Source organism: Tursiops truncatus, chromosome 19 (assembly GCF_011762595.2).
Source record: "Tursiops truncatus isolate mTurTru1 chromosome 19, mTurTru1.mat.Y, whole genome shotgun sequence".
NCBI classification, from domain to species: Eukaryota; Metazoa; Chordata; class Mammalia; order Artiodactyla; family Delphinidae; genus Tursiops; species Tursiops truncatus.
Genome location: NC_047052.1, coordinates 580,634 through 599,489, shown reverse-complemented (window position 1 = coordinate 599,489; position 18,856 = coordinate 580,634). Strand labels below are relative to the sequence as shown.

At 63.0% G+C, this 18,856-nt stretch overlaps 1 protein-coding gene and 2 long non-coding RNA genes across 13 annotated transcripts in view; 2 read left to right on the top strand and 1 right to left on the bottom strand.

Annotated features, from left to right (window-relative positions):
* LOC109548049 (uncharacterized) overlaps positions 1 to 6,956 on the top strand; it is a 59,076-nt gene extending 52,120 nt beyond the window's left edge. For both annotated transcript variants that reach the window (XR_004523527.2, XR_004523528.2), the window contains exon 4: positions 66 to 6,956. This is a non-coding gene — a long non-coding RNA (uncharacterized lncRNA). The remainder of the gene's footprint in view (positions 1 to 65) is intronic.
* The window catches only part of ANKRD11 (ankyrin repeat domain containing 11), a 171,489-nt gene that overhangs the window by 4,649 nt on the left and 147,984 nt on the right, over positions 1 to 18,856 (bottom strand). For 8 of the 10 annotated variants that reach the window (XM_073795656.1, XM_073795654.1, XM_073795653.1 and 5 more), the window contains 5 exons: positions 12,807 to 12,977; positions 12,490 to 12,693; positions 11,656 to 11,798; positions 8,954 to 9,101; positions 2,169 to 8,629 (listed from right to left, as the gene is read on the bottom strand). In XM_073795656.1, the coding sequence (XP_073651757.1) occupies positions 2,169 to 8,629; positions 8,954 to 9,101; positions 11,656 to 11,798; positions 12,490 to 12,693; positions 12,807 to 12,977 (7,127 nt within the window). Of the gene's footprint in view, positions 1 to 2,168; positions 8,630 to 8,953; positions 9,102 to 11,655; positions 11,799 to 12,489; positions 12,694 to 12,806; positions 12,978 to 13,401; positions 13,499 to 18,856 lie in introns of all 10 variants that reach the window. The other 2 variants (XM_073795658.1, XM_073795657.1) reach the window with 1 other exon arrangement.
* Positions 9,331 to 10,888, top strand: LOC141277124 (uncharacterized). The gene is made up of 2 exons (XR_012327903.1): positions 9,331 to 9,683; positions 9,797 to 10,888. It is a non-coding gene; the product is annotated as an uncharacterized lncRNA (long non-coding RNA).

Below are 18,856 nucleotides of genomic sequence, written 5' to 3'. Positions count from 1 at the left end.
TGCGGTCACAGGGGGAGACGGGGGTCAGCGGGGGCCGTGAATCACGCCAGCCGCCCCACTTGCAGGAGTCACCCCAGAGACCACGGTCCCATGAAGACGCGGACGCGCTGGGGGATGCCTGTCCCCAAGAGTAGGTGAGCGAGCACCCGTCCCCTGCGTGTGGCTGGGAGGAGGGCGGCCGGGGAGGGAGCGGCAGAGGTGGGGGAGGCGAGGGAAGCGAAGAACGGAGGGCATCTGCACCTCGGCCCTTGCGCAGCCAAGAGGGGATGGAGGAGGGGCAGGGTGTCCTCTGTTTACCGCAGGCTTCACGCACCCTGAGACCCACTGGGACACAGCTGCCCAGAAGCCACACGAACAGGACAACTGGGCCCGCCCCTCTTCCCAGGGCGTCAGTGAGGGAGAGGGCTCGCCGGGGCACTACCCCCAGGTGCCGGAGGCCCCCCCTGAACCCAGAAGGGCGCTTCTCCCAGGAGAAGAAGCCGGTGCTTCCGAAACACACAGGAAGCGTGTCACAACACCAGATACGGGCTGGAGCCTCTCGTGGGGCCAGGAAGCAAGAGCGTGTTCAGGAAGCACGGGACTGCCGAGGAGCCCCTCCCTGGTGGCCGAGGCCAAGTAGGGTGCAGTGGCTCATGTGGCCACGACCTCGGGCTGGAGGGGAGGAATAATGCCCACGGTACAGTGGCCGCCACAGACAAGACCCTCGGAGGGGCTGGACTCGAGGCCCAAGCTCAAGGTACATGCTCTCTTCCAACTTTTCGGTCCAAAATTCTCAAAGCCCGAGATGAAGCCACCCAGCCGGGTCTCTGGCTGCACGTCCTGCCCATCACGCCCCGGGGGCCCAGGGCGCCGGCCTCCCCTTGCCTCTTGGGCGCCTGCGGTGGTCTCTGTATAGGGGTCTTGTTTGGGGCTGTTGTGGGTGTGAGGTCACCTCCATTTCACCCTCCCCGGCTCCAGAGGGTGTGGGAATGAGGCCTTGGCCTGCCCTCACCCCCAACGGCCTGGGTCTGGCTGCGGGGCGACAGGCTGTGAACCGGAGCCCACCGCTAGAAAGGGCTGAGCTCCAAGAGACACACAGGTTGCTGCGGGGTGAACTCGGGTGGCGGGGGTCCAGGGGGAGGCAGGAGCGCGGCTTTCTCTCTAGTTTCCAAATGTTCTAGGTGGCCACGGTGCTGTTTGTCTAAATTTTAGTTACTGAAACCAAACAGCAGCAAAGTCTCACTGACCAGGGATCCCAGGCCAGGTTCCCCTGCATCCAGTGCCTCGGGCTCCCCCTCTCGGCTCCACTTCCTGCCTGGGAACAGGCGGCGCAGGCCAAGGTCTGAGCGTAGGACGCATCCCGTGCAGCACCGACGACCGTTACGGGGGCTTCTCCCAGGCCCGAGAGACAGAACAAGCCGAAAGCTGGGCTTTTTTCCTCACGGGGGTGGGGGTGGGGTGGGCTGGTCAAAAAATGAGGCAAGTCCGCCACACAGGTGTGGATGGGCAGCACCTGGGCAGCACCGCGAAGCCTGGGGGCCGGGGCGGCTCTGGCTACCACTGAGCACAGGTGGCCGAGATCAGCTTTACTGGCCACGACGCCTATGCCTGCTGCCTGGGGGGGGGCGGGCGGGGCAGCAGCATGTGGAGGATGCGCGCTCCCCGCGTGGCTTCCTTCATGTGGCAGGACCTGCCAACGGCCCGCGTCTGGGCGTGAAGAGGGGGTGGGGTGTGTGCGGCGGGGCTCGGACAGGTCACGTCTGCACAGACGTGGGGCGAACCACCAGGGGACGGGGCACGCGAACAGACGGCCGAGAGGCGGGGCGTGGGCCTGACTGGGCAGGTGGGGAAGCCCAGAAACCCAAGGAAGGACCTGCTCTGAGGAGGCAGGAGAGGGGCCCTCAGGCCTCTAGGGGAAAAGGTCTGGGCTCTGGCCTTGGGTTGGCACCGTGGGGCCGCTGGGGGCCAGGGTTGGAGTCTGGGGAGCCCTCGGGCTGTTTAAGGGGATGGAGGGGACACTGAACCAGAGAGGGAGCCAGGCGCGCCCCACGTGGGTGGAGCCTGGGTCAGCCGAGGTCCAAGCGCGCGGACTGGGTGGGAGCCGCCATGGGGCAGACGGGGAATGACGGGGAGGACGGCGCAGCGGGTCCTGGGCCTGGGGGGTGGCCCCGCCCCGGGCAGGCACTCACCACGGGGATGTGCAGCTTGCTGAGGGGCTTGCCGTCCAAGAGGTAGGAGCCGGTGTAGGTGACGTACTCGGCGTAGCACTGGGGCGCCTGCGGGCTGATGTAGCAGAGGATCTTGCGCTTCTCCTCAATCTTCTTCCTGATCTGCAGGTACTCGAAGTACGGGTTGGACCTGTCGCTGTGGTAAGGCTCGATGTCGTCCAGCTTGATGGCGTCCACGATGGCAGCCAGCGTCTGCTGGATCACCTCCCGCGTCTGACGCGTGGACGTGTGCATCTGCTGGGCCAGCTGCTGGCTGGAGCGCTGGAAGCGGCGCTTGCGCGGGTGCTGGGCCTGGGGGTCGTCGTCCTCAGAGCCGCGGCCCTTGGCCCTGGGGGTGGGCACGGCCGCAGCCTCCTTCTCGGTGGGCGGCGAGCTCTGCTTCTGCTGGTTGGCCAGCATCTGGGCCCGGGTCCTGGTCATGCGCTGGGGGATCTCCTCCACCTTGGGCGCCTTTGGGGCTTCGGCTGTCGGTTTGGGTTCCGGTTCGGGGGCTTCAGCCTGGACGCCGTCCGGAGGCCCCTCGAGCCCGGCACTGTCCTGGGGGCCGGCCCCATCCGCTGCGCAGGCCTGGGCCGAGCCGTCCCCGGGGGCGTCAGGAGCACTGTGGGGCGTGGCCAAGGGGTCTGGGCCCTCGGCCTGCTCGTCCCCACTCCCCGGTGGATGCTGCTCTGAGGGGGCTGGCGTGGGCCCAGAGCCAGGGTCGGAGTCCTCGGGGGCCCTCCCCTCCGGCCCGGCCCCGGCCTCCACTGTGGCCTCGGGCAGCGCGACTGGCTTCGGCTCCTCTGGGCGCTCGGGCGCAGGCTCGGCTGTGAGCCGGGCGGCCACCTGGTCAGGAGGCAGCACCCGCTGTTCGTCAGCAGCTCCCACAGGGACGTCCCCGCCGCTCGGGAGCGCGGGGGTGTTGTCCAGAGGAACGAGAGGACTCTCTTCCACAGGCTCTGCTTCGGCATCGGAAACATCCTTCGTCTGGAGAGGAAGCTCCGGCAGCGAGAAAGGCCCCAGGTCGAGGTCATCCTCGGTGGCGGGGAAGGCACCGGGCCAGGGCACCGGCTCCACCTGGCCGAGGGCAGACAGGTTGTGACCACTTTCCAGGAAGTTATTCTCCAGGGGACCCAGGGCCTCCACCTGAGCCACGGCCGTCACACACGCAGACTCGGGGGGTGCGTCGGGGGGCGCTTCCGGAAGGGACTTGCAGTTACTGAAGAAGGACTCCAGCCTGGAGGGAGGGGCGAACGCGGCTGGCTCTTCTGAAGCAGAGACCGCGGCCGGGACTGCTTCCCCGGCCTCGTCCTTGACTTCCAGTCCCGGCTCGGGGACCGACAGAGGGTATGAGACGGGCGACACCGGGTAAGGGGGCTCCGAGTGGAGAGACTCGGCAGGGCAGAAATGTTTCGGGGACTCCGGGAATCTCTGTGGGGACTTCAGCAGGAGGTCCGACCCCACAGGCCAGCTGGCCGGGTTTTCGGGGGTGCCCCCGATGAGGCCAGAGGGGAGGCCCTGCTCCACGGTGGCGGGGTGTGCCCACTCGACCGGCTCCTCTGTGATGACGGTGCTGAAAGGGCCCTCGTCCAGGGGCTCCAGGAAGCTGGGCTCCGGGGGGATGATGGCCGCGGTGGCCTGCTGGTCCTCCGTGGCATCCAGGGGAATGCCAAGGTCAGGGGGAAGGGCCCCCTCCATGGACGGGGCCAAGAGCTCGTCTCTGTGTGAAGGGGGGGACTTTGTTGGTAAGCCGGAGAAGGCGCCCTCTGGGGAGGGGGTGATGTTGGCTGCGGCCGCAGGCGGGCAGTGCAAGGCGTCCGCTTTGGGGGAGGGGATGCCATAGTCCGGGGAGTAATACCCCGGAGACAGGCAGGCGAACTTCTCAGTGGGTGCTGGGGGCCCCGGGGCCTTGTCCTCCGGGTGCTGCCCCGGCGAGCTGTAGCTGGGCGCCGCAGGGACGCTCTGCTGTCTGAACAGCTTGTCCCCAAGTCCGAACTCTTCCTCAGGGGTCCTCCTGATGTCCACAGACACCGAGCGGTAAAGGTTCGCGCACAGCGGCCTCGTAGGTGTCTGGCCCGGTGTTTCTGAAGTCCCGCTGGCGGCCACGGAGAACCTGTCAAAGAAGGAGGGCGAGCAGGCGCTGGCGGACGTGCTGGACACGGGCTGGGGGTCTGTGCAGTCGAACATGAGGTCGGGGTAGTCATCGGCGCTGCAGGACGGGGTCCGGGGCGTGTGCATGGCCTCCTCGTAGCTGGGGCAGGACACCACCGAGGCGGGGGTGGGGACCCCGGTGGGCCGGCCGTGGTCCGGCCTGGGGGAAGCGGGCAAGACCTCTTTCATGTGGGGGCCTGCCAGCCAGTCTCGGGGGTCCACCGCGGGTCCCGGGTGGGGCTTGTTCTCGGCAGCAGGGGCGGCAGGGGCTGACTCCTTGAGCTTCTTGTCCTTCGGGGCAGGGTCCAGCCCCAGCGGCTTCTTCGGCGGGCCGTCCAGGCCCTTCTTCCGCCCGTCCTCGGCGGGCCTGGCCTTGTCCTTGAGCTTGGGGTCACCAGACCGGTGGCGCAGCTTCTCCATCTGCTTCATCCTCTCCTTGTGCCGTTTGTGGCGCTCCTCGATCTCCAGGTCCTTCTGGGAGAGCATCCGCTCGAAGCTCGTCATCATCAGGTCCCCGTCGCCCAGGAGCTTCTCCCGCGGCCGGATGTCTTTCTTACCGGGGTCTCTAACCGGGAGGAGCTTGTCGTTCCCATTGCTCAGCTTTACGGGGTCGCCCTTGTCCTTCTCCAGATTCTCCTTGACCTTCTCCTTCAGCTTGGCCTCGCCAAGCTTCCCGCCCTCGTCCTTGGGCTTGTCTCGGAAGGAGCCGGGAGGGTTGTCCTTGTCCCTGGCCGCGGGCTTAAGCTCCTCCCGGTGGTGCCGCGGGGGCCCGTCCCCGTGCCGGTCCCGGTGCCGCTCCTTCTCGTCCCGCCACCGCTCCCGGTGCTTCTCCCGCCGCCTCTTCTCCTTCAGGAGGCTCACGGTGCTAGAGCCGTAAGGCCTCAGTTCCTTCTCTACCTTCTTGGGAGGTTCTCTTTCAGGATCATTTTTCTCCTTCTTTTCGGTAGAAAACAACTCGATGGTTTTCTCTAACTCGTCCTCTGCGTCGGCCTTGATGCCGTAGGAGAGGCCGTAAGCATCGGCCTCCAGGACCTCCTTCTCGTACTGGCCGCTGTCCTTCCGGCCGCCCATGTCCTTGCAGTCGTCGCTCTTCTCCTTCTTCTCGGGCTTGTCCTTCCTGACCCGCTCTCGGTCATGGCTCTTCTTGGAGGAGGATGAGGCGTGCCGGTGCCGCTCCCTCTCCCGCGCCCGCTCCTCCGGGGGCTCCGGGAAGGGCGCCTCCAGGAGGGCGCCGAGGCCCGGGTCGTGGCCGCGGTCGGGGAAGCCGTCCGACGACGCGTCGCTGGCCTTGTCGTTGGAGTCCTCGCGCAAGTCCTGCAGCGCCGCCTCCTCCAGCCGCTCCAGCAGGCTCTTCTCCGCGTCGGCGCCCTTGCTCGCCTTTCTCTCGCGGCCCTGCTCCCGGTCCGGCCTCTCCCGGTGCCTGCTCTTGGCCTTGTCCTCCGCAGGGGGCCTCTTCTCCCCCTTCTCGGGGAGCCTCTGCTTGTTCCTCTTGTCCTGAGTGGAGTCCACCGACGCTCGGTCCTTCCTGTCCTTGTATTTTTCCGTGGACTCTCTGTCCTTCTTCTCTTTGTGCTTTTCCAAGGTTTTTTCTTTCTTGTCCTTCCCCCCGTCTGTGGCGCCCTTCTCCTTCTTCTTCTCTCTGATTTCTTTGTCTTTCTGCTTCTCCGCATGCTGCCTGTCGGCCGAGTGCTTCCGGTGCCTGTCGGGGGGGTGAGGCTCCCGCCCGTCCTCCCTCTCGGGGGGGCCATCCCCCCGCCCCTCGCCGGCCTCCCCGACTTTGAATCCGCTCGCCACATAATCATCTTTTTCATCTTCGCTTTCATCAGTGAATATGTCTGCAATGTACCAGCTTTTCTCTTTACCCTTCTTTTCATCTTTTTTTTCAGAGAAGTCCTCGGAGAGAATTCCGGGGAAAGCCTTCTCCCGTTTGTCTTTACCTTGGTCGAGAGATGCTTTTCTGTCTTTGTCTTTGCTATGCTTCTCCTTGGTGTCCTTTTTCTCTTTGAAACACTTATCAAGGTCTTTGTCCTTCTGACACTTCTCGAGCGTCAGTCTTTCGTTTCTGTCCTTGTCACTGGGCTTCTCTTTGTGCTTCTCCAGCTTTAGCCTCTCCTTCCTCTCCTTCTCTCTCGCCGGGTGGTGCCTCTCCCAGGGCTCCAGGCTCTTCCCGAAGTCGCAGTCGGGCCTGTCCTTGAAGACTCCCTCGCAGCCGCACTCCTTCAGGTCCTCCCTGTGCGCCTCCTCGGGCTTTGCACGGCCATCTCTCCGCTCCTTGGCGGCCTCGGGGGGCTCCTTCCTGTCCCGGCCGCCTTCCGCACACTCCCGCCTCCTCCTGTCCTTCTCGCAGAGGTAGCCGGGCACGGCCCTGTGCCTGTCGGCAGCGTGCTCTCTCCTCCGCTCCAAGCCCCGTTCCAGGCAGTCCCTGTCCTTCTTCCGAGAGAAGATGTCCCTGTCCGTGCGCTTCTCCCGGGCCTTGTTCTCCCGCCTCTTCTCCCTACTGTCCTCTTTCACCGTCTCCAGGATCAGCCTGGCCACAGACTCGCTCTTCATGTCCCTGTAGTCTGTCACTGCAGAGTCCCAGCTGTCTTCCCCTTTGAAATCGAAGGATGAATCTGACAAGTCAGAGAACCACCGATCCTGGTCATCAGAAAGACTAAACTTGGTGTCTTCGTTCTCCAGAAACTGACTTTTGTTACAATATTCATCAAAAGCAGACTCCTCCCTATACACTTTTTTGAGTTTTTCTTTATCTTTATCCTCTTTGAAGGTCTTCTCCCTCTCTTTTGAAATTTTATCCTCTTTAAAGTCATTCTTTTTCTCTAACTTGGAGGGCCTGTCTTTGGACTTCTTCTTTCTTTCCTCCTTGTAGAGCCTCAGCTTTTCCTCTTTTGGAGATTTTTCCTTCAGCAGCTTCTCCTTGTCGGCTTTGCTGCACCGGTCCTTCTCCTCCCGGAAGGCCCTGCCCCCGTCCTTGTTCAGCTCCCTGATTCTCTTGAGCGACTTCTCCTCTCTGGAGACCTTGATCATCTCGTCCTTGAAGAGCCACTCCTTCTCCTCCGCCTTCATTTTGCTGAGCTTCTCCTCCTTCTTACAGGGGTCTCTCTCGTGCTTCAGGCCTTTCAGCTTGCCCTCAGCCGGCACGTCGTCCAGGAGGATCGCCTTGTCTGCCCTCTGCTTGGAGTCCTCGTACTCGTAGGTGAAGCTCTTCAGCTTCAGCTCCTGGCTGACGGAGCACAGCCCCTTCTCCTTGCTTTTGTGTTTATGTTTCGTCTTGTGTTTCTTGACGACTTTGCCCTCCTTGTCCAGCTTGGGGATGGCGCCGTCCCCACCAGGATGGAAGGAGTTCTTCCTATCGGGCAGCGCGCCCTGCAGGCCGGCCCTCTTCCTGTGCTCCTGCCTCTTCCTGACCGGCTTCAGTGACTCCACGCTGGAGCCCTCGGAGGAGCCATCAGACTCGCTGCTCAGTCTCGTCCTCGTGGAGTCTGATAAGGAGCTGACCTCGGACCAGGCTGGAGAGGAGATGGTTTTCCAGTTGTCTGTCCGCCAGTGCTTGGCGTGCGGGTCCGCGTGGCTGGGGTTATGCTTCTGGGGGGCGGAGCTGCCGTGGGACGAGGTGGAGGAGGCGGACAGGGAGCTGAACAGGGCAGGGTCCTTCAGCACCAGCGGGGACTCCTTGAGGCAGCCGGGGCTCCCCGCCGAGCCCCCACCGTCCTCGCCGCTCTCTGAAGACTCGCTCTCGGACTCGGAGGAGCAGAACTTGTCGCTCCTCTTCCCAAACCGCACTTCTTTGCCCTTGATTTCTTTCTTTCGCTTCTTTTTCACTTTATTTTTCTCCTTCTGCTGCTTGCAGTTGGAAGGCTCCCGTGTCTTGTTACCAGGCAGCATCGTGTGAGCCGAGAGTCTCAGCTTCTCCCCGGTCCCCACGGCGACACCGACGTCCTCCTCGTCTGACGTGTCCGACAAGATGCGGTGAGACGCCTTCTTTGGTGCAATCGTGCTGTTTTTAGTGTAACTTTTCACTTCCATTTTGGGTATAGAAATAAAACTATTTGACTTAGTTTCCTTCCTGTAATCCTTTTTCAGCAAGTGTTTGTCGTCCACGGGAGGGATTCTGTCCTGCTCGTCGTCCTCGTCAAACTCATACTCATCCTTGACGGGGGTCACAGTTTTCTGGGGCTCCGGATTCTTAGTCTTGTGCTTCAGACCTTTCTCAAACTCGGAGTCCGTGTTATTGCCGTCGACTGAGCTGGAAGGTGCGAACGATGGGGCGTCGTCCTCCTCCTCGGAGCTCTCTGCGGGGACAGGGGAGAGGAGGTCAGAGGTGCTTCAGGCAGGGGCTGCGGGCACCTGGGGAGGGGAGGGGAAGGCGCCCGTCCAACAAGCGCGTCACCTGGCTTAGTTCAGGTTGAGGCTGGCCCCGGGCAGAGGGGCTACAGAGAGGTCTGCACAGACACGGGGCTGGAGACCCTGCACGGAAGCCCCCCATCCCGGCTCGTGGGGGGACTCCTCACGGGCCAGAAGCTCCCGTCAGCAGCAGGCATCCAAGGAGGCTGCCGGGAGAGCCCTCCTGACCGCGGTGACGCCACCTGCCCAGCCCGCGCCCCCGCAGCACTGACCGGCCGAGCTCTCCTCGCTGGACGTGTAGGTGCCCTTGCCCAGCAGCAGGTTCACCATGGTTGGGGAGCTGGCCACCTTGAGCGGCGTCTCGCCCTTCCTGTTGCTCTGCTGAGGGTTCCCTCCATACCGGAGCAGCAGCTTCACCACCTGCGGAGCAGTGAGAGGCCCGTCAGGGACCCTGAGAAACACAGAGCGGCCGCCACGCTGATGCGCAACTGCGGCCCCTTCACAGGGCCTGAGCACGACCAGGCCAAGGGGTGGAGGCTGTTCACGCTGCCCGCGAGGCCTCTCCCACCAAAGACCCACCACTCAAAACAGGCTGCTCCTCTCGAGCCGCCGGGTTCCTGCAACTTGCGGGGAAGGCTTTTATGGGGGGGGTGGGGGGTGGGGGCGGGGGCGTGTTACACAGTACAGAAAACAAAGACCAAGCTTGTGCAAGCAGGTTTATTGCATGTTTGTTTATTGCAGGAAAGTAAGATCACCTGTCGCTAATCCGTGCCCAGGACCCACTGAACGCAGGGACAGCAGACCTCACTTTACTGCGCTTCAGATGCCGTGTTGTCTACAGACGGAGGGTCTGCGGCGACCCTACCCTGCACCCAGCAAGTCTACTGGCGCCATTTCCCCGACAGCATTTGCTCACTTGGTGTCTGTGTGTCACATTTTGGTAGTTCTCGCGGTATTTCAGACCCTCCACCAGCAAAAAGATCACGACTCCTGGAGCTTCAGGTGACAGTTACATTTTTTAGCAATAATGTGTTTCTTTTTTTTTTTAAGGCCGCATGGCACAGCATGCAGGATCTTAGTTCTCTAACCAGGGATTGAACCCGTGTCCCCTGCAGCGGAAGCGTGCAGTCTTAACCACTGGACCGCCAGGGAAGTCCCGCAATAATGTATTTCTTAACGAAGGAGTGCAACTTGTTTATAGATACTGCTATTGCACACCTAACGGCAACTGTCCAGTGCAGACAACGTTCAGATGCACCAGGAAACCAAAGAATTCTGTGTGACTCACTCCATCTCGATCCTCGCTTCACTCGGGTGGCCGGGGCGGAACCGACAGCCTCCCCCAGGTGCCTGGCAAACGGGACGGCGGCCTCCACTTCAGCCCGGGCTGCACGCAGGTGTACCTGGGTCTGCATGGCGGGAGCAGGACACTGCTTCCTGGGCAGGCGCTCCCCTGCCCTCTGGCAAATCACCACGGTGCTGGACAATCCTGGGGCCAGAGTCAGGGCTCTGGTCCCGTGTCCTTGCTGTCTGCCAGCCGACGAACACCCCAACTGCTTCAGGCCACCACGTTCCCTGGCTACGGCCCCTCCCTCTGAGACCAGCAACGCAGGTTAAGTCCCCTCAATGCCGTCCTCCCTCCGGCCGAGAAACGGTCTCTGCCGTATGCAGCCCCGAAGGCCACCAGCCCACCCGGACAGTCCTGGGTCACCTCCCATCTCCTGGCCCTCAGCCTTCTCCCCTCTGCAGAGCCCACACCTGAGGCCACGTGTCCATTGTCTCTCACTGCTCCCTAATAACAAGTTTAAAGACAATTACACAAGCGGAGATTCAGGCGGCGGTCCTCTCCCTCCCAGCTCCATCACCTACCAGCCAGCCAGCCTCATTTCACCCATACCCCATACCTGCCCACTGCCCCGGGTATCTTTTTGTTTTTTAATTTTTGGCTGTGTCGTGTCTTAGCTGTGGCAGGCGGGACCTTTCGTTGCGGTGTGTGGGCTCTTCGTTGCGGTGCGTGGGCTTCTCTCTAGTTGCGGCGCGCGGGCTTAGTTGCCCCATGGCATGTGGGATCTTAGTTCCTTGACCAGGGATCAAACCTGCATCCCCTGCGTTGGAAGGCGGATTCTTAAGCACTGACCACCAGGGAAGTCCCTGCCTGCCCTGGTTTTTTTTAGCAAATCCCAGATATTTCATAAAGTTTTTCAGCATACTTCTTCTCTAAAACGGCTCTTAAAAAGCAGTAACAACGAAAACCCCATAATGCCATCGTCTTCCCTAAAACGTTAACTAATTCCTGACGTCAGCTCTGTAATCAGCACTCGGGTGTCCCAGGTGTCTCGGTATCCTGAGCTCAGAGCACCTCCCAATCTCTCCCTGCGCCAACGCGTCATTTTCACACTGGCCACACTGCCGGTTCCCTGACACCTTCCTACAGTGACCAGCGGGGCCGCCACGACAGACCAGATGCACTCAAACAGCTGCCACGTGTCCTCATCACGCACCACCCCAGCTCTGGCCAGGGGCCTCTTGGACAGTGTGGTGGTGACCGCAGCCAGGCCCTCACCTACACGTGCGGCTCCTGCATTGGACCTGAGGGGCCGTGCCCCAGGTGCTCGCGGCTCCTGGGCTGCTCACCCCGTGTTGTCTACCCCCGTCCAGGTTGCCGGGTCTGGCGGCAGCACAGGGCCGAGGACAGGCAGAGCCCCCCTGCCTCTGGGTATGACCACTCACCTCCTAATGGCTGACCACACCTGAGTGGCCAGAGCAGGGCCCTGACACACAAGCCACAGACGGCGCGAGAGGCCACCCAGGTGCTGACCCAGGGTGAGAAAGCTGGGCTGGGGGGGAGGCGGGACCTGTCAAAGATTCACTTCCTGGTCACCCCGCACACAGGAAGGACAGAGAAACAGGTGGCTGCGGACCAGTGCACAGTCTAATGGCAGGCCTGCCGTGGGGTCTGCGGGGAGGCGCCCACCTTGTAGTGCCCATTGTTGGCGGCGTCGTGCAAGGGGGTGTCATCATCCAGGCCCTTGGTGTTCACCTCTGCGCCGGCGGCCAGCAGCTGCTTCGCGACATCGTAGTAGCCCCGGTTACAGGCCTCGTGCAGCGCAGTCCAGCCTGGAAACAGACACTCAGCACGTACGTGATTTAACCCTCAGGAAGGTCACTCCCGCTGCTGGGTGGCACTCAGGAAGCGCTAAGGACAGGACAGAGGCCTGGTGGGCACCCAGACTAGAAATGCCGAGTGGTCTTTACTTGGGCGCCTCTGGGTTGCTCGTGACCTCTAGCGGTTAACCTTACAGACTAAGAATCTGAGAGGGTGACGTGGCCCACCGAGCTGACAAGGGTACAGGATCAATGAACACAGGGTCACAAGGGGCAGCCTCAGCCCAAGTCACCTGTCAACACACAGGGAGGATGTGCCCTGTCTGCAGACAGGGAAGCAGGCAGGGCGTGGCCACGGCCGCAGGTCTGGAAGGGCCTCCGTGAGCATGCGCTGAGGCCTCTCGGGGAGCAGCTGCTCACGTCGGCACGCACACAGAGCTGCCCCGTGGACAGATCCCAGGGATTTGGAAAAATGCAACTTAGGAAAATCGCTTTTTTTTTTCCTTTTAAAAAAAAAAAAAGGTGCTAAACTAGGTTTGGGTCCAACACCCAGGGCCGTGGGAAAACCTAGGATTCCACACAGGAAGGCCTCCTGGTCTCACAAACACTCCTCTCTCAGTGCACAGCTCTGGACACACAAAAAAGAGCAAATCATCCTACGTAAAAGGGGGTCTGCCCCACGGCCCTCCCTCCGGGCTCTCACCTGCGAAGTCCTTGACGTTGACGTCCGCCCCCTCGCTGATGAGCTCCTTGATACGCCGGGCGTCCCCCCGGATGGCCGCCCGGTGTAGGCGGGTCTCTCCACGCTCATTTCTCTTGTTCACTTTATCTTTGGTTTTTGAGGCAGAATTGGGCGTCCCCTTCTGACACACTGTCGACTGGGAGGGGTGCTTTGGTGTCGTGTCCACTGCAGGCCGAGGAGAGGATGGGCGGAGGTTACCGGGAGGGACCTGCAGGGCTGGGCCACCGTCCCAAAGGAGGGCCTCCCAGGCCCCAGGACCACCTGCCCCCAGGGCTCACCTGGGCTGTTGGCAGACTCCTCGGCCGTCATCTGCATGAGGAGAGCCACCTGCTGGCGCTCCGAGAGCGGGTAGCCGGCGCGGATCCCGGACAGCCCCATGCCGAACAGCAGCCCGGCCTTGCGGGCGACAGGCTCCTTCTTGATCCTCTTCCGCTCGGGACCCTGCTTCTCTGTGAGGCGTGGAGGAGAGAGGGGAGACTTCATGCCACGGAGCCCTCTGACTCCGGGGCCGCACAGCCTGCGGGGGAGGGGAGGGACAGCTGGCAGCACGCACGCTGCCCGTCATCACCTCTTCCGGCAGTAGCTGTGCTGGGGACACGATTCCGACACCTCGTCACCAGCCACTGAAGCCAAGCCTGGCCCCCACCGACCGTCCACCGCTCCAGGTGCCTCCCCAGACCGTGCCCTGCGCGCCAGGCGGCGGGACGGACGACCCCGAGTCCCGGCTCACTCAGGACGGGCCTCGGTCTAGCAACTCCTAGTGTCTGTGGTCCAGGTCCTCCTCCCCACCCCGCCTCCAGAGAGTTCAGATGTAAATGCAAACACAGCTTGGAGACCCGCGGAGAGGTCAAGGCTGGCTGGGCGGTACTGTACCTTTCTTCTTGCTTCTAGGAGCCTCCATCTCATGCCATGGCGCTTCGAGGAGCGAACCAGCCTTGCAGTACCACGGCGTGGACTGAGCTGGAGGCATCTAAAGGCATCAACACAGAGCACTAACGAGATACGGCGCCGGCCCGGCGCCCCTCAGCCTCCTCACGACAAGCATACTGTGCTCCTCTGGCCCCTCACCTAACACCCTGCCGGCCTCAGGCAGAAACACTGCGCCGTGTCTTTCACAGGGGCAGGGGGGGCGGAGAGAAGAGACACCCCCCACTCCGCGGACCAGGAGCCAAAAGCTCACCTTGCTCCACACTCACCCTCCTACTCACAGGAACTGGGGCTCCGTCGAGTCTCAGACCCCTCCCCTGCTGCCCTGTGTGCTCTGGGGAGCCCGGGGATGGGGGGGCCTAGGTCACGGGTGCGGACCACGGGGAGGGAAGCTGGGTCGCCACGGGGCCCGGGTGTCTGAGGGGCTCTCCCTGCCCTCCGCGTCCCCGGGCTGGGGCGACCTCTCCACTCCCACAACTACAACCCTGGGCTGCTCTCCACCTCAGGCCCCACAAGCGTGTCACGCTTTCCATTTTCTTACAAAGCGTTTTCTGTAAACAGTTATTTCCTTAAAAAGTACCTTAAACTGCCTTTTTAAAAACTGAAGTTGTGATCTGCTGACAACGGTGATCTGTGCATCTTAGGTGATGACCCCCGAGCACCACACGCCACCCCGCCAGCAACAACTGGTTTCTAACCAACGCACGAGGCATAGGCCCAAGCAAGGAGGAAACTCAGAAAGGACGCTCCTCAGGGGTGACCAAGGACCCCGCTCGCCTTCTCCCCCACCCCCAATTCCCCCACGACCCGGCAAAAGCAGTGAGGAAAGGGCGGCACATGGCCCCGGCTCTTCGAGGAGGCCTCTGCACAGGGCACAGCTGGCACCCAGCAGCTTCAAGGAGCCCCGAGAAACGAAGCCACGCTGGGGCAGTGGCCGGACCTGGGCAGGAGCCTGGCTCAGAAGCTCTCCCACAGCTGAGCGCCACGCGGATGGGTCTGGGGGTCGGGGCAGGGGGAGGCCGTGGGGCCCTGCTCTGCCCAACCTCCTGGGAAGCACAGCCTGGCCTCAGACAATTGGGGTGTCTGGCCTCTCAGGGGCGGTGGAGACACGAAGCCCCCAGAGGAGAGGACGGAAGCAGAACCTCAGCGAAGCGCGTGACCCCGCGGCCTCCCGCGGGCTGTGGGCGGCACCTGCCGAGTACACTGGGTCACCTCGGGGGTGGAAGCAAGCAGCGCAGCCCCCTCTCCGCGGCGCACGGGTCTCCAGGACAGACGCGCCCGTGATTTAAGATGCCAGAGGAGCCCGGCAGAAGGGCCACAGCCACCTCTGTCTTCAAGTGACCGTGCAGCCAGTGGACGCCCAGGACCAGGGAGGTGCCTCGAGGGGCTCGCCTGCGCTGCTGTTGAGTGGCAGCGAAGAAGCAACTTCTACCCAGAGACTCTGATGGCGGCGGCAGAGCTGGGCCCTGTGGCACCGGCCTGTGGTCTCAGGAAGGGGCTGGGAGAGCTGTAAGGCTCAGGCAACCCCAGCACGAGTCCACACGTGCCCAGGGGCCCTGCTCACCCCACACGTGGAGGAGAACAGACTAACCCAACCCTCTGGTCTCCCCAGGCTTAACACAGGGAAAAACCCCAAATGTAATCCCATCTCCCGAGACGCCAACTTCTCGGTGGTGGAGTGTACTTCTCCACAGGTGCCGCGGCTGCCGGGATCTGGAGAGCCCACGTCTGGCCGGGCTGGGCGTCGCAGGTGGAGCGGCTGCCCACGGAACCCGGGCCACAGAGGAGCGGAGGCCGGGGCGCTGGTGCTGCAGAAGGGCCTTCCTGCCCAGCCACTGCGTCCTGTCGGCAGGGGCCAAGCCGGGGGTCAACCCAGGTGAGACCTGCAGAAAGTCCTTCCTGCCCTGCCCTGAGGTGGGCAACGGCCCCACCTGCCAGCGCTGGGATGGGGGCACGGCAGAGGAGATGCCCGGGCAACGGCCCAGCTCCCTCAGCGCTCTGCCAGCATTTTGTTTCTCACATCCAACCGGAAGCAGAACAGAAGTTACACGAAGCCCAGGCGGCGTGTGTCAAGCTGTAGACCGGAAAACCGGCAGGTCCGTGTGAGTGGCGAGCAAGGCCAGAGGGCGCTGTGGAGGCGCAGGGGCTGGAGCACACCCTGCCCCCTCGTTCTCCGGGGACGCCAGCCGTGCCATCTTCCCAGGGTAATGGGGGGAAGGCAGTCTCACGAGCCTGGACAGTCCCCTCACCGTGAGGAAAGCGAAGCACAGCCGTGTGACTCGGCCTGTATGTCCATGGCGCCCTGATTCTCACGCTCAATCACCTCGCTGGTCCTCTGTGAAATCGGGGCCACGTTTATCATCTCTTCCTGGGACACGGTCACCCAGATAGCAGATGCAAGGATCCCCAGCCCCCCAGGCCATCCCTGCGTTTCCCCCTAAATGCGTTCCTGTCTCCCCCGGAACACGCCTCTGCTCTCCTCCCACAGCCCCCGTGGCCTCTGCTGGGGCTGGGCCTGCGGAGGGCGCAGCCCTGAGGGCTTCTGTTTCAGGACCCAGCACCCAGGGTCCACTCCTCCTGGGGAGTTTCACTCCCCAGCAAAACTGACGGCAGTCCAGTGGAGAACTTCCCCGAGTCACGGCGAATCCTGGCAGCAGAGACACAGAGTGAGCTTCTGGGAGAAGGTCTCCTCTGGCTTCCGGGACGTGGTCTGCAGACACTCTCCCGGCCGCCTTCTGTGTCCCCTCGGGCGGTCCCGTGGTTCCACACGACGCTCTGCGTGGAGCCTGCACCCTGCGCAGACACCGGCGGCCCCGTGTGCTCCTCCTGGACCCCGGTCGGCAACTCCCCTGCTTCCTTCTGTGCGTCAGCCGAGGCGGCGTCTTCAGGTTCAGCAGCTTCCAGCTCACTCACTCTGCTCATGGTGGACCCGGTAAGCGCTAGAACCCGTCCCCCGCCCGAATGCTTCGTTTCAGCAATCGTTTCTGCTGCCTCATGCTCTGTTTTACACTGTGAAAACCCTGCCTGATCTTCTAGACGCTGTTCTGTGTCTGCTCGGGTGTCTTCCTCCTGTGGCGGCCATCTCTGGGTCCAATCCTCGTCTCCGCTCTGGGGCTAGGAAGGCGCACAGAGGCCCAGGGAGGGCCAGCCCCATGGGGGCAGGACGGCGTGAGCCTGGGGAGCCCTCTCGGCCCCCAGGCGGGAGGATGGCATCTTCCAGCCGGAGGTGTCGGCAGGCACGGCTGCCCTCAGCCCGTCCACTGCCACCAGACGCCCCGTGGCTGACAACCAGGGCGTACCACGTTGCCGAAAGTGGGAAATCTAAGACTCTCCTCAGATGTCACCATCGTCAGGGCTCCGCCCTGTGGTGGGGAGGGGGCGGAGGAGGTCCTCGGTCTCCCATGAAGTTGCAGGGCTCGGCCCACGGCAGGCTGATGGGAGGTGGGTGGTCGGCACTGGGACCTGCTGTCCCAAGAGCGGCCCGTCCCTTGGCCTCAGAGCACACCTCCCACACCACACAGGGTCTGACCTCCACGATCAGTCACAAACACAGGCTTCTGACCAAGGAGCCGGCCCAGGCACAGTCCACATGTGACAGATACCCCGTCAGGTGACGTGCTGCACGGGGTCCTCCCCGCATTACACTCCGACCCTCCAAGCGCCACTGGACCCACACGGGCACCATCATTCAGGCTGTGGTGACAAACGGCTTCCCTTCCGGTTTCCTGCTCTGTGTCTCCTCCTTTTCCTTTTTAAAAAAAATTTCCAGCATTGATCGTTTAAAGAAAGAGCGGTCTGTGTGGCCTTCAGCAAGTCCCCGGCCTGAGAGGGACAGGCTGGACCCCCCACGTCTCACTCCCCCGGCAGAGGCTGCTCCAGCTCCAGGTAAGGGCGACCACAGAGCCGTCCCCCAGGTGACCGTGATCAGGAGGCCAGAATCCATGGAGGTGAGGTGGGCATAAAGGGCCTGGACAACAGGGGTTCCCAACCACTGACCCCAACTTTCACGACAGCAGTGAATCATAATCCAGACCGCCAGCAGCGCACGAACAGCAGCATCCATCCCGCCGGCCCCAGCCTGCCTGGGGGCCTCCGACCACCCCTCGAGCTCCCCACACCCAGACCCGGGAGTTCACCGGGTGGAGCGGCCACCCTGACCCAGACCAGAGAGAAGCGGGCCCAGCCACGCCCTCTCGACTTGGCCTGGGATGGAGGTGGCCAGCGTCCTACACCAGTCCTGCCCGCTCTGGGGTCCCAAGAGCTCCAGGGTCACAGTGTGGGTGGCATGTGCCCTCCCAACCAGCGACTCACAGCGTGTCACGCCTGGCAGGCGGCCAAGCCCCTGCATGGTCACCCACGTGACCTCCAGCATTTGGCAGGGGGCATGCTCAGAGCCCAGCGCCAGTGAATCCCCGCACACAGGGCAGCCTTGAGCAGGAGTCCCGACAGGCCCTGCCCACCAGGGAAGCTGCGTGCCCGCCGCCTCCGTCCCCAAATCCCAGCCCTAGACGGGTGAGCTGCTCACACATCCTCACTGCAGAGCCAGCACAAAGTAGAAGCAAAGAAACGTTGGGAGCTGAGAACAGGCCCCTCTCTGAAGGGCCCTGGGGGCTCCAGGTGGGAGGCGGGAAGGCTGCTGTCAGACTGAGCAAGAAGCCTGCAGGGCTTCATCCACACGGACCTCAGCAGGAGGTGTGCGTACACTTACGTTGCGGGGAAATTAAACACATAAGAAGCAGACAGCAGAGTATAATTTGAAGCAGGTCCTGGTCCCACCAAGACTGGCACCGGGCAGGAGGGCCCCCTCTCCCTGCCTGCAGGCACCCGCCCGCTGGTGGCCTGAGCTCCAGGGAGGACGCCCCAGCCCTGACTAAGCGCTGCGGGCCTCCTGGGGACCGGGAAACAGGAGGGTGCTCCCAGGGAGCCCGAGGGTCTCTGGGGGATGCTCACCAGCCTCCCCCGCTCAGGGAGCACAGCCGGAGAAACTACTGGCCACTTGCAACCGTCCTGTGAGTGCCAGGCTGCATCTTCCCAGCAGGGGGCGCTGGAGGGACACGGCAGGAGCCAGCAGGCAGGGAGGGGACGTGGGAACACGGGGACCTTCAGCCTCCCTAGCTCGGTGCTCACCAGAGTTGGCACTTCTGTACAAGAGCCTCCCCATCTGCCCTGGGGCGGGCGGGCAGGCGGCACCTGGTGGAAGTGAGGCCTCTCAGAGGAAGAGCTTCACTCTGCCTGGCCAGGCGGCCGCTCACCAGGAAGGGCAGGGAGGGGTCAGTGACCAGGGCTGCAGGCGAGGTGCCCAGTCCTGGCCCGAAGGATGAGACGCTCCCAGTTACTGGAGACGAGTTCTGCCACATGACCAAAGCAGGTGTACAAGAAAGCTGCAGGGTCAGCCCCTGAA